Source organism: Trichechus manatus, unplaced genomic scaffold (assembly GCF_000243295.1).
Source record: "Trichechus manatus latirostris isolate Lorelei unplaced genomic scaffold, TriManLat1.0 scaffold00100, whole genome shotgun sequence".
Taxonomy (NCBI): Eukaryota; Metazoa; Chordata; class Mammalia; order Sirenia; family Trichechidae; genus Trichechus; species Trichechus manatus.
In genome coordinates this window covers 6,190,886-6,216,526 of record NW_004444036.1, presented here as the reverse complement: position 1 = coordinate 6,216,526, position 25,641 = coordinate 6,190,886, and the positions used below count along the sequence as shown (strand labels likewise).

Here is a 25,641-nt window from a genome sequence, read left to right as displayed (position 1 = left end):
TGGCATAGTGGTTAAGAGCTACAGCTGCTAACCAAGAGGTTGGTAGTTCAAACCCACCAGGCTGTCCTCAGAAGCCCTATGGGGCAGTCCTACTCTGTCCGATAGGGTCACTATGAGTCAGAATCGACTCAATGGCAACATGTTTTTGTTTGTTTTTTTTTTTAAACCTGGGCACTTGTTAAAAATACAGATTCCTGAGCTCCACTTCAAGTCTACTAAATCAAACTCTCCAGGGCTGTGGCCCAAGAATCTACATTAACAGAAGCTTCCCAAGTGATTCTCAGGCAGTAAAATTTGAGAACCATTGGTCTACTGGGTATCCCTCCCCACGTGTTTACTTTTGCAATGTATAGTGATTTCTCTGCACTTCTGAGGACTAACTGCAAGCTCATTTCTTGGTTACTTCATTTGGATGTGCTGGCTCCCCAGCTATACCATGAGGGCACTGAGCACAGGGGCTTATCCAGTCTTGATGCCCAGACTTCCGGAAGACAGGGAGTCAAATTGATCTGCCTGAATAAAAGGCCTTTGCTTGCTGCATTGAGAATTTGGTCATCAAAGAGCCACACTGCTCACTTCCGGTAAAGAATCAGGGATCTTAGAACAACTTATGAACCCAACAGCAGCCTGAAAAGGCACATAGTTGGATATGGGTAAAACTTACAGACTTGGCTTCTGTGCTGTTATCAAGGTAGTCTTCTCTCACGGCTAGGGAGAGGGTTGCTTGGTCCAGCTGTTAAAACAAAAACAGAAAGCATTCTGCTAGCACTGTAAATTCTTACAAGAGTCATGAAATCACCTACGTCCCAGCCATATTTTGAGTTTGTGCCACCATTATAAGAACTCACTGCACTCAGAACTACACACGAATAGGCACTTCAGGTATCATAAAATGCCAGAGACCTGCCCCTGCTTTCCTGATTCATAGTTTCTAACCCTTTTGAGGTTCTATCTATATTTAATAGCACCAAAGTTATTTGAGTTGGCATAGATCTTACAGATTATCTGGCTTTCCCCCTTATTTGATGGGTGACAAAACAAAAGCCAGAGAAGCAATGTGACATGGTTGGGCTGAGCTCAGAGTGGAATAGTGGTCTTTTGTCACCAGACTCAGTATTTTTCTCACTACAGTCTTTTGGAAAACACCAGTCTGGATTAGTTGACTAATCAGACTTTCTATCTACCCACCCCTAAAATACTGTATTGCATTGATTTTATTAATTAAAAGGAATCAAATAATAATTTTGCTTTGAGAAAACTTTGCAAATTTTAAAACCCTCTCTGGAGAGTTTTAGATGATTACAAACACAAATAATAATGAGACAATAAGTAGAATTATTACTATAAAGAAGTATATTATAAATTATTCAATTAAAACTGTCAGCATCTTAAAAACAATTCGATGGGAAAAAGATAGTCTTCTCAGGGAAGGTGCTAGAAAAATTGGACATCCATATGCAAAAAATGAACCTCGACCCATACCTCACCCCTTGTACAAAAATTAACTCAAATTGGATCATAAGCCTAAATGTAAAACCTGAAACTATAAAACTTTTAGAAGAAAATATAGAGGGAAATCTTTGTGATTTGGGTTTAGGCAAAGAGTTCTTAGACCTGACCCTAAAATTGTAATACATAAAAGAAAAAACTGACAAATTGGACTTCATCATCATTAAAAAACTTTTACTCTAGGAGAGACACTATTAAGAGAATGAAAAGACAAGCCACAGACTGGGAGAAAATATTTGAAAAATCACATATATGAGAAAGGACTTGTATTTAGAATATATAAAGAAGAGGACTTGTATTTAAAATATATAAAGAACTCTCAAAACTCAACAATCAAAAACAAGTAACCCGATTTAAAACTGAGCAAAAGATCTGAACAGACACTTCACCAAAGAATATACGCTGATGGATAGTAAGCAAATAAATACATGCTCAACATCAATAGTCATTGAAAAAAAAAAACAAACTCACTGCTGTAGAGTCAATTTTGACTCATAGCAACCCTATAGGGTCATTAGGGAGATGAAAATTCAACCCACAATAAGACATTACTACACATCTACACATCTATTAGAACAAGAAAAAAAAAGTAATGCCAATTGCAGGCAATTGCATCATTTCATATGTTGCTGGTAGGAATGCAATGTGGTACAGCCACTTTGGAAAACAGTTTGGCAGTTTCTTACAAAGTTCAACATACACTTACATATGACCCAGCAACCCTACTCTTAGACATTTACCCAAGAGAAATGAAACTCATACTAACACGAAAACCTGTAGGCAACTTTATTCATAATCACCAAAAACTGGAAACAACCCAAATGTCCTTCAACTGATGAATGGATAAACAAACCGTGGTATACAATGGAATATTACTCAGCCATAAAAAGGAATGAGCTACTGATACACGCAACAACATGGGTGAATTTTTATCACATTCTGAAAAAGGCAAAACTTTAGGGATAGAGAGCAGATCAGTGGTTGCCGGGGGCTGGGATGGGGAGAGCGGCTGATTACAAAGGGGCCGCACAAGGTTAATTTTGAGGGTGAGAGAACTGTTTTGTCTATTGATTGTGGCAGTGATTGAACAGTTCAAGCCTGTTCAAGCTGCTTCTTGAACTTTTCTGTCTCTATGCATTTGACAAAACTAACCGACATATATACCACAAAAAGTGAATTCAACTGTAAATTTTTTAAAATATTTTTTTAACTTCCAGCAACTTCTCCAAATCTATGACTTATTCTTTCTTGAATATCAGCAATTGCCTAAACACTGAATAAAAGTGATCCCAACAGCAGACTTTCTCATTTAAATCTCTGATTCACACATTAAAAAGTTAAGCCAAATGAACAAGACACAAACTCATCTAAATAACAAATCAAAAAATTAATAGCATCTGAATAAAAAACCGAATCCTACATGCCTCTATCATTAGTTTATACGACTTTAAATTGTTTTGATCCATCTCCTGTCGTTTCATCTTCATCTTATTATAGTCTCAAATATTTTAGTATTTTTTGATACAGAAAAGCTGTATAGACTCACAGTTTTTTGTGAAAATCACCTTCATACACAACAGATTCTACAAAGGCTAAGTCAAGAGTTAGTGACGTTAAGAAAAGTTCAAGGAAAACTATTGCCTTGTTTGAGGGGGGAGAAAAAGATGTTTTCAAAACATCTGTCTTGTCTGTGTGTATTGCTAAAAATCCACGAATTATGTTGTTCAACTTTCTTCTCTAACTGGCTTGAAACAACCAAGTCACAAGCCAACCTGGCTTCAGACTACTACAATTCCCAATCTACCAAAATTTCTTCCAAAAAGTCAGCAAGCCAGGATCATGAAACATAAGATTATGATTAAGATGCTTTGGCTTCCAATTAAACTTGGACCACTTGGAGACTCTTTTGAGCTTCAGTCTCATAGGAAAGGAAATTATATAGACAGTATCAAGAAAGTCAAGGCTTCCCTCTCATGAAGTGAAATCCATTCACTGTAAAAGTTTGGATAATTCAAGCGAGGTTACTAGACGTTTTTCAAACCTTCAGATTTTTATGGTACCTAGGGAACATTTTAAATAGACCAATGGATTGAATAAAGTCAGTCAACTAAATCCTGTTAGAAACATACAAACTCTGAGGCAAAAGCCTTTCTCAAGACAACGACACTAGGACACTGTGTTATTTGGGGTCTTTTAATCCTTGTATTTATAACTGATCTGAATATTGCAAGCAGAAAAGAATATATGTTTTTATCAACTCCAATGCACTAAACTGAAAATGTGAATTTTTTTCTCCAATTACAAATGATATTCTTATTATAATAAAGCTCTGGTTAGGAAATAAAATAACAAAAAGAAACACCTGGCAAATTATGATGTAGGAAAAAGGAAAGACAAAGAAATTAGAAAAAAATCCTCTCCGAGAGTCTCTCCTTGTCATCCTTATGAATTTTGCTGGGGAGCCAAACAAATGCAGACCACTGAGTGATGATGACTTTAAGTCATTGTTTTCAGTAAATAGTAGCACATTCTGAGACAACCCTTGCCTTCCAAACACTCTTTTAGGAATCACATATATTAAAGTCTTTTATTGTCCCCTAAATCTTAATTCTGGTTCCTCTTTATATAAAATAAACCCAAACACATGTAGGAAGATAATATTTTCAGAGATTAACTTCTGTTGTTTCCCATATTTTTGTATTTCCTTTTTCCCATTTAAGCCAAGAGCAAATTCTGTGCCATCGTGCCGCGGGGAGCTTTGCTAAATTGCACGTCCTTGGCGTGGGGATGCATCTGCCCAGAGAAAGGAGGTGCCTTTTTCTTTACCCAAAGGCATCATGTGCTCACCAAAAAGTTTGCCTACAGTGCTGTGCCTACCCAGAAGGAGTCCTTCTTATCGCCATGGTCTTGTGGAATTGGAGAAACTAAAACCATTGAGGAGCCCTGGTGGTGCAGTAGTTAAGAGCTTGGCTGCTAACCAAAAGGTCGGCAGTTCAAATCCACCTGTAGGACAGAGTAGAACTGTCCCATAGGGTTTCCAAGGCTGTAATCTTTATGGAAGCAGACTGCCACACCTTTCTTTTGCAGAGTGGCTGGTGGGTTCAAACAGCTGACCTTTCACTTGGCAGTGAGCACTTAACCACTGCACCACCAGGGCTCCTAGTAGACTGACTAAAGAAAAAAATACATATTTCTTGCACACATGAATTTGGGATTGGAGAGGTATGTTGGGTACACAAACTGAAGAGAAACATTCTCCAGGTTGTTCTAACCAGTTGCCTAGTCACGCTTTAAGAAAAGGGAACCTTTTGCCGTGGCCTACTGTGTACCAGTCTCTGTCCCATGCACTTGCACAAAATTCACCTCATTTCAACCTCACAGCAAGAGGGAAAAGTAAATTTCAATTCACTCTTCTTTATACATGGGGAAACAGAAACTTAGAGAAGTCAGGCAATTTACACAAGGACCTTCTGTGAGTAAATCACAAAGCCAAACTGTGAACCTCAATCTCTTGAACACCAAAACTGACTCCACTACAGTAGTTGTTTTCAAATTATGTTCCACAAAATCCAAAAGGTGTTCCAGGGGCTCCAAACATTCCATCTAGATTTTGTTTTTATATTTTTAACTTTTTTTTAAGTGTACGTGAAGGCAATTTATTAACAGAAACAATAATTTAAGGAGTCCTGTTTACAGATGGTGACCATGGTGACTCCCCTTCCTGTGGGTGCTGTCAGAGGGGATGAAGGTGACATCCTCAATCTGCCCAATCTTCATTCCTGAATAGGCAAGGGCTCCGAGGGCAGACTGGGCCCCAGGCCCAGGGCTCTTGGTCCAACTTCCTCCTGTGGTGCAGAGTTTGATGTGTAGGGCAGTGATGCCCAGCTCCTTGCACCTTGGGGGCCACATCCTGGGCAGCCAACATGGCGGCGTATGGTGAGGCTTCATCTCGGTCAGCTTCACCTTTGTCCCACCAGTCACACGGCAGATGGTTTCCTTGCCAGAGAGATCGGTGACATGCACAAAAGTGTCATTGAAGGATGTAAAAACATGGCAGACACCAAATATATTCTCTCCTTCAGCCACCTGAGGGCCCAGGCTGATGACCTGCTCTTCCTTCTTTTCCTTCCCCTGGCAAGGTGCCATTTCTACGTGTCGTCTCCAGACGCCACCACCAGAAAGCATTCTTTAACTACTTTTAAACTAATAAAAGAAACAACACACATACTCCACAACATTAACACTCACCAAAATACTAACTTTTGTTGCCAGGCTCATCAAATTTTATGCAGCTCTCTGAATAAAGCTTCTGCTACCAACTCTAGGTACATTCTTGAACTTCTTGTAACTGTGTCATGATTAGGAAGACTGTGGTTCTATTTTGTTTTGGGGAAGGCAGTTAAAGCAGGCATGTGAATATTTACTCATGTAAAATGGCACAAGCAGGGACATAACTAAAGCAATTGGGTGCTGCACTCAAATGCCAAGCAATGCTCAAGCACATAGGTTTGGAACAAGCTGCCACCTTGACGAAGAAGAGCAATAATGAGTACATGAGTGCCTCCTTACAAGTATTCTGGTATTGAGAGTTTAGTTTTTCTAGGATCAGTTTAATTGAATACTATATTAAGTTTGCAAGGCAAGCTGTTAAAAATTGGTTACCCTGTTCCTCTATTCTCCATGTTTTCTGTCAACTGGGATTAAAACTGGAAGCTTGACTACATTCAAGGGTGTTTTTTTGTTTTCGTGTTTGTTTTTGTTTTCTGGCAAGAAGACCTCACTGGTGATGGTGTGTACTTCCTACTGTATGGTATCAGGAGGCACACAATATTTGTTGTCCCACTTTTCACAATGCAACCATTGATAGTTGGGTTCAGATGATGTCAGCCTGATCGCTCTATCATGAACTTCCCATCAACCATTCATCTAATGGTTTTAGCAGCTATTGATGATAGTTGCCAGTCTACCTATTCTAATAAAAAAAAAAACTAAAAAACCAAACCCACTGCCGTTGAGTTGATTTCAACTCCTAGAACTGCCTCATAGGATTTACAAGGCTGTAAATCTTTACGGAAGCAGACAGCCACATCTTTCTACTGTGGAGTGAACGGTGGGTTCGAACCACCAACCTTTCAGTTAGCAGTCAAGCGCTTTAACCACTGCACCATCAGAGCTCCTATCTATAGCTAATAGGGATTAAAAAATGTAAATTTTCTAATTCCTTCGTTTCTCCTGCATTTCTTAGCTATGATTTGCCTATAAAGAGGAACTTTCCATCATCAGCTATTAGGTTAACCTGAAATCAGTCAAGTCCAGAATGTGGGACAATCTATAGGACAAATAATCCAGTTTCTTCAACAAATAAATGTGGCTTAAAAACAAACAAAAAGAGGGGAAACTGTTATAGATTAAAATAGACTTAGACGTATCGACCAAATACAACACATGATTCTTCTTTGCAGGCTGAATCAAACATCAAATGTTTTTTAAAAAATAAGGATATGTTTAAGACAATTGGAGAAAATTTAAAACTAACTGGGTATTAGATGTTAATTATGGAATTATGGTTACTTTTCTCAGTTGTGATAAATACTGAAGTATTTACCAGTGTAATGGATTTGCTTTAAAAAATGCTCTAACTCCACTCATCAAAAAAAGGAGGGGTTTAGATGAAACAAGAACAGCAGAAAGTTGATGGTTGTTGCAGCTGGGTTGATGGGTACATGGAAATTTATTGTACTATTCTTTTTACTTCTGTGTGTTATTATTTTCCATAATAAAATGTTTAAAGAAATAAATTCAATTCTCAGACTAGGTCCAGAAATTGGTGAAAAATAAAATGGCTCCATTTGCAATGACTTATTTGTGTGTGAATCAAGATCTTCTCTCATGCAATAGAGTACATAAACTTAAGCTTGAAAGACAGTCTCCAGCTTACTTTAGAACACCACTTAAGGTGTTTGAAAGGATATTATATAACAATTTTATAATTGAGAATGAGAGTCTTAAAGCTTAAGTTTTTAAAAAATGAGTAATCTATCAACATAAAACAAAGGTCAATTGGATCATCCTCATCATTGTTTCTTTACATAGCAGGTCTTATCCTGATGGCATTAGAATGTCTCAGTACCATGTTACCGTTTCATCATCCAACATGGAAACTGCTTCTGGAACTGAGAATTTCCTCTTGAGTAGATGGGAATTCTTTCAATGACTGAAGATCTTTATTGAAACTTCCACTGTCTAAACCAGGGGTCAGCAAATGACAGCCTGCAGGCCAACTCACCACACAGCCACACCCATTCATGTACATATTGTCTATAGGCAGAATTGAGTAGTTGCCACAGGGGTCACATGACCTGCAAAGCCTAAAATATCTGGTCCTGTACAGAAAATGTTTGCCGACCCCTGGTCTAAATCAAAAGATAAACTTTGGGGTTTAGATTTTGGAAGATTAACTTATACCAGGTAATATGTTCTAAAGGTCTTGTACTTCCATGACTTGAATATCAATATATCATTAATATTTTCTAGCTTGACAAAGGACAGAAAAATCAGTGGTTCAATAAAATTTTCATTAGCCAAGTAACTGTGGAAGCAAAAAAACAGCAGGATCAAAACATGACACCATTTGAGAAATGTTATTTGAATTTTTGCAAAGCTCTTTTATTGATGATCTTTCATCAGCGGGAGTTTTCTGACAGTCTCCTGACCGTAACAATGCAATCTACTTCACGGTCCATCCACATGGCTCACTCCCTTATGGAAGAGATGCTTACTCTCCCAATTGAAAACGCAAAGAAGCACTTAAAACAAGACAAGTTACTGTCAAGGTCAGTTTTGCCTTATCTTTTGAAAGGAAGTAGGAGAGAGAGGCAGACTGAACCTGACAATAAAAATTCAGGAGCATATTCAAGAAGATGTCAGTGAAAGGGGAACCAGGACCCATGGCATGTTTTCTCTCCTCTCTCAGGAGAATGAGGAGGCAAGGGCAACAGCAGAGTTCAGAAAGTCTTTGCTAACCAAGGGAGACCATGGCCCTCTCCCACTGGAACTTAGGGGCCCCCGCACATACTCAGAGTAGATATTTGAGGGCCAGATCACAGATCACTTGAAACTCACTCACCTACTTCCTGGAAGGCTGACAAAACTTGTCTGCTAATGATTTACATTCTGAGGGGTAGGGGAGAAAATATTCTAGATCCTACTACTCAACAGAATTTTTACCTTTTAATTTCACTAAGGCGGCATGAGTCTCTTTCCTCAGGAAGGCATCCCAAAAGGCAAACCTTGGACTGAACGAATAGGATGAAAAAAGTCTCCACTATACCTTCAAGATGTGTTCATTGGACGCCTTGTCGTCAGGAGACACATACAAACGGATGAACACAGAATTGCTGTATTGACCACGAAAAGTTGCAAGCGTGTGCAGAAGGCTAAACTTCCTCTCTGACCAAACCCCTTCAGGGCCGATATTCGATTCCAGCACAGGCCAGCGGAAAGGTGAATGCCGCAGGATGTGCAGCAATGGCTTGGCATCTGCTTTTTCTATTGCTTCTGAAAGGGAGCAGACATGAGGGGAGAATTAGAATTGCAAACTGGATTACCAAACCAGAACTGCAAGTGCATCTTCTTGAGAGAAAATTCCTAGAAGGCCCCAACTTAAAATTTCAGTCCTGGATCTTGGAATAGCTGTTAGGGAGCAGGTGGGAGAGATGGAGTGGAATGAGCATAACCACAAGACAGAACTACCTACAATTCACACTTCAATGTGACTGTCTAAACCTAGTGCTCTTGCCAGAACAGCTGACTAGGGCACCTGTTGGATAGTCCCTACAAATAATAGACGGGCTCGCTAAATCAACCCCAGGCAATGAAGCGATGTTAGGCTGATAATACTCTGCAGGACTAAAGAACAGACCTAACTCAAGGAAATGGCTCAGTGAAGCCAATCACTCCCCAAGGGAGGTGAATTAATGCTTCAGGCTCTCTCATCTTCTGCTGTCCTCCTCTAGCTCACCAAATGATACCCCAAATCCTAAACCAGTAACACAATTTCCAGAGACACTGGCTTTTTCCTGCAATGGCCTTGAGAAAGCAGGGCAGACAGAAGGACTATTCTAAGGGCAAGTGTCTCTTCTAATTCCAATTAGACCCAAGATGTGTAGACAGGCCTAAGGCACCTGACGGAGATGCCTGTTAGGCTGATCTGCCTGGGAATCAGAATTTCCCCATCCAGTAGGTCCTATGGAACGATCAATACTTCCAAGTGTTCTCCACCCAGGCACCTTCTCAGACCAGACCTGGCCTCTGGATTCTGGTTCTGCACAAGGTACAATGGGGTTTGCCCTTCTGACTACCCAAGTTCCTCACAGAGGAATTGCTATCCAAAGAACCCAAACTATAGAAATAAAAGCATTTTCTCAATCAAGTCAGCAATGGGAGATTAACTAAGACACAGCTAGTCCAAATCCAGTCTTTGAGAATTGTTCCTTTCCTTAAACAATACCTTTCAACATGAATAGATTTCTTAGTAGTTCTCTTTTTCCTGAAACAATATCTTTAAACATTAATAGAACTCTGAGGAATAAGTGTGGTAAATATTTTCTTTATTACTCACTCTCATTCATGCAGGATGAATAAAGGACTTTGGCTTTCTGTATGGCTTCGGTGTCCCGCCTTCGACTGATTGATTTCTCCAAAAGTGCTGTGAAGGTTGAAACAGGATTCATTAGTATCCACCCACAAGTGGTGCTGAGTTGGAGGTCATTTGACAATCACAGTGCTGGCCTCCAGAAAACGAAATGTAAAGACAGACAACCCTGGCAAAGACAGATCTATAAAAGACGTGAATACAGCAGAACCTATTCCAAGTTGCTTGAGGTTCAAATAAAAACAATTTAACATTCTCTTATCCAGGGCTCTCCCAATTCAAGAGAAACCAAAAGTTCAATTTCCAATGGAGACTAGGCTTTCCGTGGGGGTTAATTTCTTCTGCCACCTACACAAAAGGAAACAGAATTCATTTATTCAAGAACCAAAAATAACTGATTCTGTCACTTGTTTCTCAACAGAGGATATTTCATCAGGCTTGGGTTTCTTAAGATTTCTTCACAGCCCAGCCTCACAGGGAGGTCACCTGGAAGAAATTTCTTGTTAAAAGTTTTATTCCATGTTGCATAAACATGCTGTGGACATGGAAGAAATTGTTTAGGCTGAAAATGGAGAGGCAAGATTGGGAAGCCTACCCAAATTGCCTGAAAACTCACCCATTTACCCCTGCAAAGCCCTGGCCATTTAAATGAGGCTGTGTGTGCAAAATGTTTGCTAGGATAGACAGAGGCCCACTTTGAAAATGAGTTTCTATTTACAAAATTCTGAATGCTCTTGTTTGAAGGTGGGAAATGACCATTGGTCACGATTTCATTAAATAAGGAAAGAGAAAAGCCAGGATTCAATAAAAAAACAGCCCCTCCCAAAGCAGGACACCTGAATGTACTTTAGAGTATCAATTTACCCAAAATGAAGCCAAGATGACGAACACTTCTGGTGACTGCAGCCCAGTGGCACTACCTGCATCTATGTCAAAATGCGGTTGTCAAGGCATTTGTGGCTTAGTTTTGAAGCAGCCTAGCAGCCTCCAAAATCACGGTATGACAGATGTTCCTACAGTACTCTGCATAGCTACGAGACACAATGTACAGTGTTAATCAAGTTAATAAATAATCACATATTCCCTGAAGAGGAATTTACTTCTCAACTAGAAGGTCTATGTTCCAAAAAAATGCAACCCCGAGCTCCTGCCCAGTGTTTCATAAACACCTGTATGTAGAACAAGTCCATATAACTAGTTAGATTCAAGTAAAATAAATTAAGTTGGGCTGGATGTGGGCGTTTTCAATTATTTCCACTTGTTTGGTGTTTTTTTCTTGTATATTATCATAGCAATAGAGCTGGAAAACTAGCCCCAAGGATTAAGAAAGGAGATTGGTTTTTTAATAAACAGAAAGCTCTAAAACCATCCCCACATATATATCCATTCAAATCAGGTCATGGGCCTTTCCACCGTATTGCTTATACAGTCATTAGATTGTTGGGAGATACATCTGGAAGTAAATAATCCAAATTCCATTTAGCGATGTGATGTTGTTCCAAGGCTATAAACACTCCACAAGCTGCAAACACAAACACCCTAAGGACCAAAAACAAGCCACAGGGGCAAAAAGAACTCAAAGTATTGAATATTTACCTGCGTGTGCACCCAAAGTAAGCTGTGTATCACAAGAGGGGAGAAAAAAGGATATGAATATGCTTAGTAGGGCAATCCCAAAACCCTAACCACACACCAATATCAAATCTGTGTATGTCAAAATTCTGGTTTCTGTACCCAAATCTGGCTTTTCAAACAGATTCAGCTAGTACCGGTTCCTTGTCATGCCCTTTCCTGTCTCCTTTCCTTCTTCCCCACACAGGCAGGACAGCATTGATATGCAGACAGTGATGTGGCAATCAGTGGGTAGCATCCATTTTATGTATCTCTCCGTGTGAATTAGGGGTAAGAGGAATAAAATCCAGCCTGGAGAGTCATTATTGAGCACAAAACAAAGCCTGTCTATCAAAGGCAACTCAGGTTATTAAAATGTCCCTAAAGCACTGAGAAGGGCTCATGGGTCACCCATACAGGGACATTCCCATCAGGACGCCTGGGTTATTTCTTGGAGGATTTCTTAACCCCCTCCCCCGCCCACCCACTCAGGTATTCCTTCCCACAGTACAACGGAAAAGGAAAACTCGAGTTCATAAAAACTTCTAGTATGACAAACTTCAGGCTTTAAACTTGGTTTGAAAAGTACATTTGGTCATCCAATTTGAACATTACGTATATTATAAAGGTATTTTTGTTCTCCTTATTATGCTCAACAAAATAAAATTGGTTTAAAAATCATAAGGCAATGTAATAGACATGTCAAGGGGCCGGGCTTTCGAATCACACAGACATGGGTTCCAGTCGCAGCTGGCTGCTACTTTCTAGATGGAATTACAGCAAGTTATTCAACCTCTCTAAGCCTCTGTTTCTTCTTATCTGTAAAATTCACATAATAATAGTACCTACCTCCCAGAGTTGTGGTGAAGAGTTAAAAAAACAATACAGAGTCCCCAGCCCTGTGCCCGGGCACATAATAAGTGATCATAAATGGTGGTTCAAACAGGATTATAGGTTGGTAGCTTTACACAAAATGGTAAAGTAATCAACTTGTTCCTAGTACTTCCTCCGTAAATGTTTTGTTTTCTTCTTCCCTTCACAGGATATTGGCGGCCAAATGTCTTACACTAACCTAAGACACTGCCACTCTGTGTGTAGGATTATTTCACAAACTGGACCTACCCTAGCCACGTCACCAAATCCCTCCGCTCTCAGCGTGTCCTCTGCCGCCTTAGTAGAGGCAATGTTCACTGACCAGAGGTATTTTGCAGTTAGTGTTAACCTCTGAAAATATTTTGCTCATATTCCTCCTCCCGGACAACAAGAGATTTTCTTCTTTTTTTTATGTAATTTTTTCAATTAAATTACAGTATAACATGCATACAGAAAAGTGCACAAATCATAATTTGGAAGATTTTTCGCTAAGTGAACGCACCCATGTGTCTTAGTCATCTAGTGCTGCTATAACAGAAATACTACAAGTAGACGGCTTTAACAAAGAGAAGTTTATTCTCTCACAGTCCAGTAGGCTACAAGTCCGAATTCAAAGCATCAGCACCAGGAGAAGCCTTTCTCTCTCTGTTGGCTCTGGAGGAAGGTCCTTGTGATGCATCAGTCTTCCCTTGGTCTGGGAGCATCTCTTCGCAGGAACCTCAAGTCCAAAGGACGCACTCTGCTCCCGGCACTGCTTTCTTGGTGGTATGAGGTGCCCATGTGTCTCTGTTCGCTTCTCTCTTTTATTTCTCAAAAAAGATTGGCTGAAGACACTATCCAATCTTGTATACCTCATTAGTATAACTGTGGCTAATCCATCTTATTAGATCATAGTGATTGAATTTGCAACACATAAGGAAATCACATCAGATTACAAAATGGTACAGAATTATACAATACTGGGAATCATGACCCAGCCAAGTTGACCGAAATTTGTGGGAGACACAATTCAATCCATGACACTATATAACCCCCATTATATGCAGAGACGCAGAAGCACCTTTGTGCTCTGTTCCACTCACTACCGCCGATCAAGAGCAACTAACATCCTCCTCTGTGAAGTGCTTATTCAAGTCTGTTTCCCATCTTTCCATTGTGTAAATCTACCTTCTTCATAGTGATTTGTAGAAGTTCTTTAAATATTCTATATACAAATCCTTTGTTAAATATTTGTGTTGCAAAATCTTCTCCCATTTCATACACTTCATTTTCTTAATGATGCCTTGGGATGAACCGAAATTCTTAATTCTGATGAACCAAAATTCTTAATTTTAATGTAGTTTAATTTGTCACTTTTTGCCGTTAGGGTTTGGATGCTTGTTTTGTCCTATTCAAGAAATTTTTACCTACCCCAAAGTCATAAAAATATTCTTGACTGTTTCACATTTAGATCTACAATCCATGTAGAATTTGTTTTTGCCTATGGCATCGACAGCCATGCCTTTGTAACATAAGCCTGACCTCAGAGGGGACTAATCATGTGGAAACTTTAATAAAGAAAACGTGTTTTGTTACTGTGCCTCAAATAATAATACTTAAAAACACTTTTGGTGCATACAATTGGTATTACCTATAGATTATCCCTTTTGCATGTTCAACTAAATTGAGTACTCTTTTGGGCAGGGGCTGGGTCACATTCATCTTTGAATACCCGGGACCTAGTACTTGGCATGGATGGTGCTCAGTGTATGCTTGCTGAATTGAATTCCTAACAAGGAAAATCTGAGAGGAGTTTTTGGGCCAACTAAAAAGCAACTGTGAGATCAGGACTGACTACTTCTATTATTTCTTTCAAAATCAGCAATGCCCTGGTCATGCTAACATCCATAATCTCTTTTTCTCACATTCCAGTCTCAATGGCATGCAATGAAATCCAAGCCATTTTTTAGAATACCTGAGTTTAATTTTACCAGTTTTCTCAGCTTAATCATCTACTTCCTTCCCATCCCCTGCTCGTCTACACTGGGAAAAAGAATACTTATTTGTTATGTGACTCCCTTTAAACTCAGAAGCCAAGAGAGGACTATCAGTCCTACTCACTTAATTCCCTTCTGCTCAGACAGGGCATTTATTGAAAGCTCTGGCATAGAAAAGAGAGATTCCAAAGAGAGGACAGGGCTCCTGCAGAGTTTACAGTCCCCTGGTATTATGGATTGAATTGTGTCTCCAAAAAATATGTGTTGTAAATCCTAACCTCTACGCCCATGGTTATAATCCCATTTGGGAATGGGTTAATGAGACAGGATTAGTGTAGGGTGTGTCTTAAATCAATCTCTTTTGAGATATAAAAGAGATTAAACAAGCAAGCGAGAGAAGCAGAGATGGAGGAAGAGAGATGCCAAGCCACATGGAGATGTCCAAGGAACCAGGAAATAGAAGCTGAAGAGACAAGGACCTTCCTACAGAGCCAACAGAGAGAGAAAGGCTTCCCCTAGAGCCAGCACCCTGAATTCAGACTTCTAACCTCCTAAACTGTGAGAAAATAAATCTCTGTTTGTTAAAGCCACCCACTTGTGATATTCTGTTATAGCAGCACTAGATAACTAAGACACCTGGTAAGTCAAGAGCTCATGACAGTCATTGGCAGTCAGACAGTCATTTGAAGGTTCTGCAATATTTAGGACTTTCCCATCTAAATGCTGTTTTCAAAAATTCCACATGCACAAAGTTTCAGGTGTGTGAGCAAACACCTACCAAGAACCTTGTCATTAAGCTGCCACCATTTGAATGAAATGGCTCAAGAACACAGGGAATCTTACAAAATACACTCCTTTGTATTCTTTCTCCTGACCCTACAAGACTTCTGGGTACCTGTTCTTAAGGAGATCCTTTAGCTATTTGCTAAGAGATCGATGAATCCTAGAGCTGTTTGCTTGATTTGGCTTAATGGAAACAGCAATTGCATTCTAAAACCTTTAAATCGAACATCATCAAGGTAAATTCTCAAGTTCATGCAGATTATTCCAACATTTCTCCTTTGGAAATCTGGGGGAGTGCCCTCTTAATTCTAGTGAGAGAAAGAACATGAAGAATCAAAACTTTGGAAAACCAAATCTACATTTGAAGCTGTCACATCTATGTAATGAACAGAATGTTCTCTAGACAAATATATTTTTTAAACCTAGCGTATCATGGGCTGGTTTCTCCTTTGGTGGTACTTAAAAACCACCTTTGGAAAGTCCGTGATGGAGTGTCACCTCTAATCTTACTATTTTTAGTCCTTGTTGATTTTCCAGGCTACAGACTTCAATTTGGTTTCCAGGCTCCTCAGTTTATTTACTGTACTGAGAAATTTCATTTTTCTAACTCACACTGTATGGGTATTAAACTCTTATGCAGTTAGACCTGAGAATCTAAATCAGCTTGCAAAGCTCGTTGTTATTCTCATTAACAAATAAAATTCAAGTTAACTAAGTCATGGTCTGTGGATCCCATAACCCTCATGTTTTCACACAAATTGTGTGACACTCAGCTTTTCAGTTCCTCAGCCCCACAGCCAGTCAAGCATGGGATTAACTGAATCTGTTTGACATACTGAAAAGACAATAAGAGCTGATATTTCTCATTCTTCTGGAAAACTCCCACCTAAATATAGGGAGAGCAACTGTCAGAATTATTTTTCTCTGTTCATTTTTTATGATCATCTTATAAATGATAATTGTTGGTTGGCATCAGCTTAAGAAAAAAGAGGCAGAAGATGATTTTCAGGAGCTTAAAAACCTCTAACTCATCAATCTAAATCATGGGTTACCAAATAACACAAAAATACCCCCCTTTTAACGCAAAAGACCTCTTTGCCCATAATGAAATCAATTTGATAAAACTGCCAGACACTAAATGAAGTCTAATGGAAGGTAACTCTTATTATGTTCACTTATAAGTGAATTTATAAGGATTACATTTATCAGGGTTAACTTCAAAATAATTTAAATTAAATTTTAGCATAACTCTTTGAAAGGATAACATTACAATGAATCTGCCAATATGATATTTTAATTCATAAAAACAGCTTTCCTATCTAGATTATTTGGATCCTAGCAGATAATTCAACGTAAGGCCTGCACCAGACTTAAAGTCATTAAAGTCCATCTTTGAGTTTTTTCCTATAGTAAAAACCCTAATTATACTTTTTTTCCTTCCTCCTATTTCAACAATCTTAGCATTATGAAGAAAAGACCATACATGATTATATACCTCCTGTGATGGTCCTTTCTTAGTAGTCCTGAGACATCCAGGTGTGTTGCATATGACCTCAATTCCTCCTCCCACCAACCCTAAGAGGTATGTATCATTCACCCCATTTTACAGGTGAGGAAACCATAAGAACTTGCCTAAAAAGACTCAGCTAGCAAAGGATGGAACTTAGATACGAATCCAGGTCTCTAACTCCTGTTCATTTAACAACAAGTACCCAGGAAAGTTCCACAAGATGTTTTCCTGTGAGAGAACAAGGCCTCTAATGGCCAGCTTAAAGGCAGCAATGCCCTCATGGACTTTCCTGACAGGTCTCTCAACCATAACTGAAGAAAGGCCATCCCTGGTTACACTGAGACTTGTTTTTACAGTGGTGGAGTGACTTTGTGCTGAGCCTCTTTGTCCTCTCATCTTATTTGTGACCAGGAACAACAATCCTGAGGCACCTAGCCCAGGTGGGAGGACTGATATGGTTAGAGCAGAACAAGGTTAGCTAGTCCCCAAGGCTTGACTTCACCCACATTTTGCTCTAGTATAAGTCAGTGGTTTTCAAACTTGAGAGTATATCAGAATCACCTGGAGGCCTTGTTGAAGCACAGCTTGCTGGAACCTATCCCCTGAGTGCCTGATTTAGCAGGTCTGAGATGGAGGCCCAGAATCTGCATTTCCGACCAGTTCCCAGGTGATGTTGATGCTGCAGGTTGGGAAACACACTTTGAGAACTACTACATTAAACCAACAGTGTTCCCCAGTCCTTCTTGATGCCTGTGATCCTCGGAAACATCACCAGTCCAGATTCTCTCCTCCCTTCCCCGCCCAAAGTCAAGTAAGCAGCCTCTGTCCTCTCACACGGTATCTCCATCTTAATTCAGTGTCAACATTCTTCAACAATGGCACTAAATCAAATTTACTTTGTTTTGCTTTGGAAACACCCTTCCTTGCATCGGCCCTTTGGGGTCTAAGTTCCTCAGTTCAGCAAACCCTGGCTTTAAAAAGTTCCTTTCTTAGAGATGAAATGCAGTGGGGGTTTGAGGTGAGGGTTGATGCACCGTATAAGGAGAAAACAAAAATCAGCACTATGCCAGGAAGACTTCCAAAGCGGAAAAAAAGAAAAAAGAAAGAACACAAGGCAGCTATTTTCAATTCCAGCTTATACCACACCCTAAGGGGAGGAAGAATAGGATAAACATTGCGTCCCTGAAATCCTAAAAAATCTGAGCTCCAGACTTCACGATGCCTCCCTCATCTAGGAAAGCAACATCAAAACACTAAACACAGGATTAAAAAGCCACTTCCCAACTCAGCCCTGTTTTCACTCCCACCTTCCAGGAGGAGGTGAGAAAAGCAGTGGTTCTATTCCTGGCCGTTCAAACCACAGTACGTGGTCGAGCGAAACTGTCCATCTAGAATTGGGTTTCTGACGGTGAAACTCAATTTCTTTCCTTCTCTATCCAGAATCCTCTTCTCCAAAAGAAGGGACGCAATAGCACCTCTGGCATGAGCAGTGGGTCCAGGTAAGGACCTAGCTACACAGCCTCAAAGGAGTAAAGGGATGGTGGCCGAGAGCTAACCACCACGCCCACCAGCTGAGGCAGTGGCTTCCTAGTGGATGGATTCTGCCCTGTGGCTGAGGGTGCTTGGCAAGTACATCTTCTAAGTTCAAAGAAACCAGGAGCAACAGAGCAGAGATAATGACCTTTCATGCTAACTAGAAAATAGAGAGAAGAGTAACCAATAATGTTTGGATTGTTCTGTAATGAGGAAGACAAACTCTACCTTCATTTGGATACCAAGATAGAAAACAAATCAGCGTGACGTGGCCTTCTGAACTGGTCTCCATTCATCAACTACCTCCTCCAAGCCCTTGTCTACCCGCAGCCCGGGTGCTCTGGCAAAATGCGTCGTTCATTGTGTCTCTCTACGTGACATTTACAAATGGCTTCCCACTGCCCTAGGATAGAGTAAAATCTTTACGTGGCCTATAAAGCCTGCGCATTCTGGCCCCTGCCTTTCTCTTCAGTTGTATCTTTTGTTCCTCTTCCCCCAACGCTGAGCGCCAATCACACGGGGCTTCTTGGGTTTCCTCAAAGGCAGCAGCTGGAGAGAACCTCAGCTCATGGCAACTCTTTCCGCCCGGGTTAAAATTGGAGACATTTGGAACGTTACACCCATAATCTGTGGGGGACAAATTATATGCCTAGATTGGTTTGTATAAGTCACATAATTTCCTTGACCTTCGCTTCCTTGGATGTAGGGCAAAGACAGAAATAAACAATGATGGTTGACATCACAGAGTTAGAGTGAGGAATGATGGAGAGAACGAATGATTTCCTAAAGGAATAAAATTAGTATCAAGAAATGCTTGGACCTTGGGGAAGTGAATATCTGAATTTCAGCTAGATCAGCAGGTAGTACAAGTCGCTCGATTTGGAACTTAATCAAATGGTCATTACAGGAAGTCTCTCTGGTTAGTGACATAGGCAAACTTGTTAGTATACCAGCACATATTTGTGTGTGTGTATGTGTGTGTGTGTGTGTGTGTGTGTGTGTTTCTCCTCGTAAACATCGGTTTCTGGACCTACTGTAACTGTTCATGAAAATAAAATTCCTTTCTTATTCTATAAATTAAAAGTGCATGAATGTTTTAAAAAGTATCTCACTGTGCAAAGATCAACATCAATGAGGCTTTCCAAACAAACAGATCTTGTTTGTGACAAGCTATTATCCAGCCAGCATATAATTAATTTTCCTCCTATGGGTAGTGCCTTTTTACATGGAATGTTCTCTTGAAACTTTAAAGCAAATAGTCCATCATTACTAATTCATTAAGCATTCACATAGATGTTATTAATCATGATGAACAAATGTGGTATTAATGGGTAAGTTAGTAATCTGCAATTACATGCAGATTTCCTAATAAATTCAAGTTTCCCAAGTTTTTGGAGGAGGAAGGCAAAGAAAGATGAAACGAACACATCTTTCAGAAAACAAATTAAGGAGATGAAATAGCTCTCCCTGTACCACAAGGCCACACATAGAAAATTCTTGTTATCTTTCTTCAGCATAAGAAATCTTTGTATTTACCCAATACAATGACATTTGCATAACATGGGTTTTCATCAAAATGATAATGTGAATAGAGGACAAACTGAAACATCCATGCACCATGGAGAGGTGCAGAATTTATTCAGTGACGTGTGCTGTGTCCTTACTACAGCCTGGCTGCTCTACCTGTGGTCTGCCGATCAGCAGGGTGGGCATCACCTGAGAACTTGCCAGAAAGGTAGACTCTCAGGCACTTTCTCCGACTTACTGAATCAGAGTCTGCATCTTAGCAAGATTCCAGGGTGATTCATATGCACATTAAAGGCTGGGAAGAAGATTGGTACTCAAGGACAGCTTTGTCACTGCCAAATGGAGTGAGCGGAAGAAGGAAGCCGGGGAGTGTTGTTTCTACACCATTGTAGGTTAGCGGCTTGGGATGCTGAGGCAGGGACATCACATGAGTTTCACTGAAATTGTTTAAAGCACATAAATATGGTAAATGTGACAAGCAGTTGGGGGGCCCTGGATTACTTGAAATATAATTCACATACTATATTTCATCAATTCTAAGATGTACATTTTTTCACATCTTAACAGCTCTGAAATCGGTATCCATCTGAAAGGTGTCCACCAAGCACAGTCACAATGTAGTAGCCTGCCCATGCATGAATTTGATCAAAGCCATTTTTACAGTGGGCACTTCAAATGAGTTGGGTGCCTGGCTGGTAAATTGCTGTTTAAAATGTCTTGAGAAAGATTTCACTATGACTTGGCAATGAACTTTAAACCTACTGCATATCCAGAAAGGCTGTCTTGGGAGGAAAATCCCTGAGACAGTCGGGGAACACTTTTTCAAGAAATGCTAGATCACTACTCTTCTTGATGAGAAAGAGGACAATACCGTGTGGGGAAACATGGACACTGATGATTCGAAATAAAAAAGACTGTGAGGAAGTTTTAGGGATGCCTTAACCAATCTTTTTTGTCAGCATTTTCCTTTAGATGAATGCAAAGGGTCATATATGATACAAATTAACGTCTAAGTCTAAAGGAACTCTTTTCAATGAATACAAAATAAAAATTATAAGTGGTAAGAAAGCTTTGTGTCATCTGCTTACTCTTTCTTCACATACATGAAATAATGGCGCACCTCACAGCTGATAGCATTTTTGATTCAATGAAATATGGTATTGATTTTGTTAAGGCTACAGAAGACTCTGCAGTCTTTGTGCTTTGGCTTAATTTGAAGTCAAATAAATATGAACAATAAAATTGCATATAACTACACAGTTACCACTTCAGAAGACCCGGTATTTTTCATTCTGGAAATAATAAATATGTCAGGAATATTGAAGCTGTGTTCGGATTTAAATAAAAGAGGCCAATATAAAACTTATTCCAAATTATTCCAAGAGTGTTTTAAGGATAACTGAACCTCCGGGTGAGATGAGACGTTCTCCTTCCTGAGGATCGGGTTTCACGTCCAGGTCTCAGGGGCAGAAATACAAGTTTGGCCGCGTGGAAAGGCAGGAGTGAAGCATCTGGTGAGAGCAGCTTCGTGGGCGTCCCAAGACACAGTGGGCTGTGCAGCCTTCAGACCTCAGCCGGAACCACAATTGCCTGCTTTCCTCACCCAGCACTTCCCACGTATTCCCAGTAGACAGTGTTTCATTCTGGCAATAACCTGCAGCTTTTAAACCCCAACTTCCTCTTCATCACAGCCCAGAGGTTCCAGACTGACACCAACACCTCCGACCTCAATTAAAATAAAATAGAATTTTATGTCTTATTTTACTTTCACCACTGGTGTGTATCCAGGCCAGTATGCATATCAGGGGAAAAAAACTCTTTTCTTTTCTTACATTATTCCCGGGACTTAGCCAAACATTGGGGAATGTAAATTGAAAGAATTCATAAATTAGCTAGGGCATTGCTTGACGTTCTTTCATGTGAACTAGCAAAGCATATTGCCAGTGTGGTTCGATTGAATGGATCTCATTTCAGAAAACTCATAGAACCTTCTCCAATGGACAGTGGCCACAGTTCTCTATTCAGTTAGTTTGGACATCCCCCTCGAATGTTGTTGTTGTTTTTGTTAGGTGCAGTCGAGTCAATTTTCAACTCATAGCAACCCCATGTGACAGAGTAGAACTGCTCCATAGGGTTTCTAGGCTGTAATCTTTACTGAAGCAGATCACCAAATCTTTCTCTGAATTGCAGCCGGGTGGGTTTGAACCTTCGACCTTTCGGTTAGCAGCCGAGTGCCTAACCATTGCACCATCAAGGCTCCTGTCACCCTTGAATAGGTTCTCATATTAGAATCATATTGAGCGGGCTTTTAAAAATCCACATTCTGAATCAATGTAATGAAAATCTCTAAAATGGGACCCAGGCATATGTGCTTTTATAAGCTCCCCAATGACTACCATGTGCAGCTAGGGCTGAGAACCACTGCTCTATAACTTCCCTGTCCAATACAGGTAGTCCTCAGCTTACGATGTATTTGAGTTACGCGATGAACTGCATTTATGACCATCCATTTTAGTTTACTTTTTTTACATCTTATGATCAGTAATATGTAATACATACAATGTTGCAGCACGCAATTTGTTGATGTTATCATTCTCAGATGTTCACTTGAAGATGTTCTTTTATGATTTACTGTTCAAAGCACTGCTATATAGCAAGCTACAGCCTGGTCTACAATGAAGTTGGTGTCAGTGTCGGGAGTAGTAACAGATAGATAGTTGGGCAATGTTCAACTCTAATGACATATGACAGCTGAACTGCACACGAAGTTGCTTGAAAACATGGACTCAAACACTGATCACTTTGCTAAAGTCGATAGGCAGATTCGGGAAGCAGTGAGATGTTACTGTGAAATATATGACGAAACACCATCCCCATTCCCAGGGATAATCCAGATGATTCAAAACCTTCCACAAGTGGAGTTATTACCATAACTGGTAAAATGCCAACATCGTCCAATTCTTCCTCATCATTGAAGTAAATCTTAATGATTTGTGTATTTTTTACATATGTATGTATGTATTCAAATATATCTGTAAGTTTATATGTAATATTTCCAACCCTCAAAGACAAATAAAGATCAGATTTATAAAAATACTGATAATAAAAATGCCATAATAATGAAAACTTTAAAAAAATGAGATATTTGACTTATGTAAGAACTGACTTACAAGAGAGTCATTGGAATAGAACCCCATCATCAGCTGGGGATGACCTGTACACAACCAGTAGCCACATGAGACTCTTGAGTCCTTGAAATGGGGCTAGTCCTATCAGAGATGTGTTGCAAGTGCAAAATATACACCAGATCTCAAAGACTTAGTAAGAAAAAAAGAACATAAAATATCTCATGAATTTGTTTTTCATATTGATTACATGTTGAAATGATATTTTATTTAGATACATTGGGTTGGATAAAATATATAACTTTATCATTTTAAAACCGAACAATAGTTTAGCTTAACTAGTAAAAAAGGTCAGCCTTGAGCATTATGCTCTTTTAAGAACTATCTACGCGGGATCAACTTGTCTGTCGGTTTGTCATACTATGGTGGCTTGCGTGTTGCTGTGATACTGGAAGCTTTGTCATTGATATTTCAAATGCCAGCAGGGTCACCGTTGGTGGACAGGTTTCAGCAGAGCTTCTAGACTAAGACAGACTAAGAAGAAGGACCTGGGAATCTACTTCTGAAAAAATTGGCCAGTAAAAACCGTATGAATAGGAGCAGAACATCATCTGCTAGAGTGCCAGAAGATGGGCCCCCAGGTTAGGAGACACTCAAAATATGACCTTAATGACGTGGATAGAGTCAAGCTTTCAGGACTTCATTTGCTGATGTGACATGACTCAAAATGAGAAGAAACAGGTGCAAACATCCATTAATAATCGGAACGTAGAATTTACAAGGTATGAATCTAGGAAAACTTGAAGTCATCAAAAATGAAATGGAACACATAAAGACTGATATCTTAGGCATTAGTGAGCTGAAATGTACTGCTATTGGCCATTTTAAATCTGACAATCGTATGGTCTACTATGCCAGGAATGATGAATTGAAGAGGAATGGCATTGCATTCATCATCAAAAAGAACATTTCAAGATCTATCCTGAAGTACCACGCTGTCAGTGATAGGATAGTATCCATATGCCTACAAGGAAGACCAGTTAATACGACTATTATTCAAATTTACACACCAACCACTAAGGCCAAAGATGAAGACACTGAAGATTTTTACCAACTTCTGCAGTCTGAAATTGATTAAACATGCAATCAAGATGCATTGATAATTACTGGGGATTGGAATATGAAAGTTGGAAACAGAAGAAGGATTGGTAGTCGGAAAATATGGCCTTGGTGATAGAAATGACGCTGGAGATCACATGATAGAATTTTGCAAGACCAATGACTTGTTCATTGCAAATACCTTTTTTCAACAACACAGTGACTATACTCATGGACCTCACCGGATGGAATACACAGGAATCAAATCGACTACATCTGTGGAAAGAGACGATGGAAAAGCTCAATATCATCAGTCAGAACAAGGCTAGGGGCCGACTGCAGAACAGATCATCAATTGCTCACATGCAAGTTCAAGTTGAAGTTGGAAAAATTAGAACAAATCCACAAGAGCCAAAGTATGACCTTGAGTATATCCTACCTGAATTTAGAAACCATCTCAAGAATAGATTTGACGCATTGAACACGAATGAATGAAGAACAAATTGTGGAATGACATCAAGGACTTCATACATGAAGAAAGCAAGATGTCATTAAAAAGACAGGAAAGAAAGAAAAGAGCAAAATGGATGTTAGAAGAGACTCTGAAACTTGTCTTGACTGTAGAGTAACTAATGTGAAAGGAAAAATGATGAAGTAAAGGAGCTGAACAGAAGATTTCAAAGGGCAACTTGAGAAGACAAAGTAAAATATTATAATGAAATATGCGAAGACCTGGAGATAGAAAACCAAAAGGGAAGAACACGCTCAACATTTCTCAAGCTGAAAGAACTGAAGAAAAAAATCAAGCCTCAAGTTGCAATATTGAAGGATTCTATGGGCAAAATACTAAACAACACAGGAAGCATCAAAAGAAGATGGAAAGAATACATAGAGTCACTGTACCAAAAAGAATTGGTCGACGTTCAACCATTTTAGGAGGTAGAATATGATCAAGAACCGATGGTACTGAAGGCAGAGGTTCAAGCTGCACTGAAGGCATTGGCAAAAAACAAGTCTCTAGGAATTGACAGAATACCAACTGAGATGTTACAAACAAATGGATGCAGCACTGGAGATGCTCGCTCGTCTATGCCAAGAAATTTGGAAGACAGCTACATGGTCAACTGACTGGAAGAAATCCATATTTGTGTCCATTCCAAAGAAAGGTGATCCAACAGAATGCGAAAATTATTGATGACAATATTACAAATATTACACACAAGTAAAATTTTGCTTAAGATCATTCAAAAGCAGTTGCAGCAGTACATCGACAGGGAACTGCCAGAAAGTCAAGCCAGATTCAGAAGAGGACATGGAAAGAGGGATATCAGTGCTGATATCATATGGATCCTGGCTGAAAGCAGAGAATACCAGAAAGATGTTTACCTGTGTTTTATTGACTATGCAAAGGCATTCAACTGTGTGGATCATAACAAATTATGG

At 39.6% G+C, this 25,641-nt stretch overlaps 1 protein-coding gene across 1 annotated transcript in view; it reads right to left on the bottom strand.

Annotated features, from left to right (window-relative positions):
* The window catches only part of PHEX (phosphate regulating endopeptidase X-linked), a 231,194-nt gene that overhangs the window by 175,556 nt on the left and 29,997 nt on the right, over positions 1-25,641 (bottom strand). Inside the window, exons 4-6 of the mRNA XM_004382849.3 lie at positions 10,130-10,216; positions 8,840-9,066; positions 665-733 (exon numbers count right to left, since the gene is read on the bottom strand). Of these exons, the coding sequence (XP_004382906.1) occupies positions 665-733; positions 8,840-9,066; positions 10,130-10,216 (383 nt within the window). The remainder of the gene's footprint in view (positions 1-664; positions 734-8,839; positions 9,067-10,129; positions 10,217-25,641) is intronic.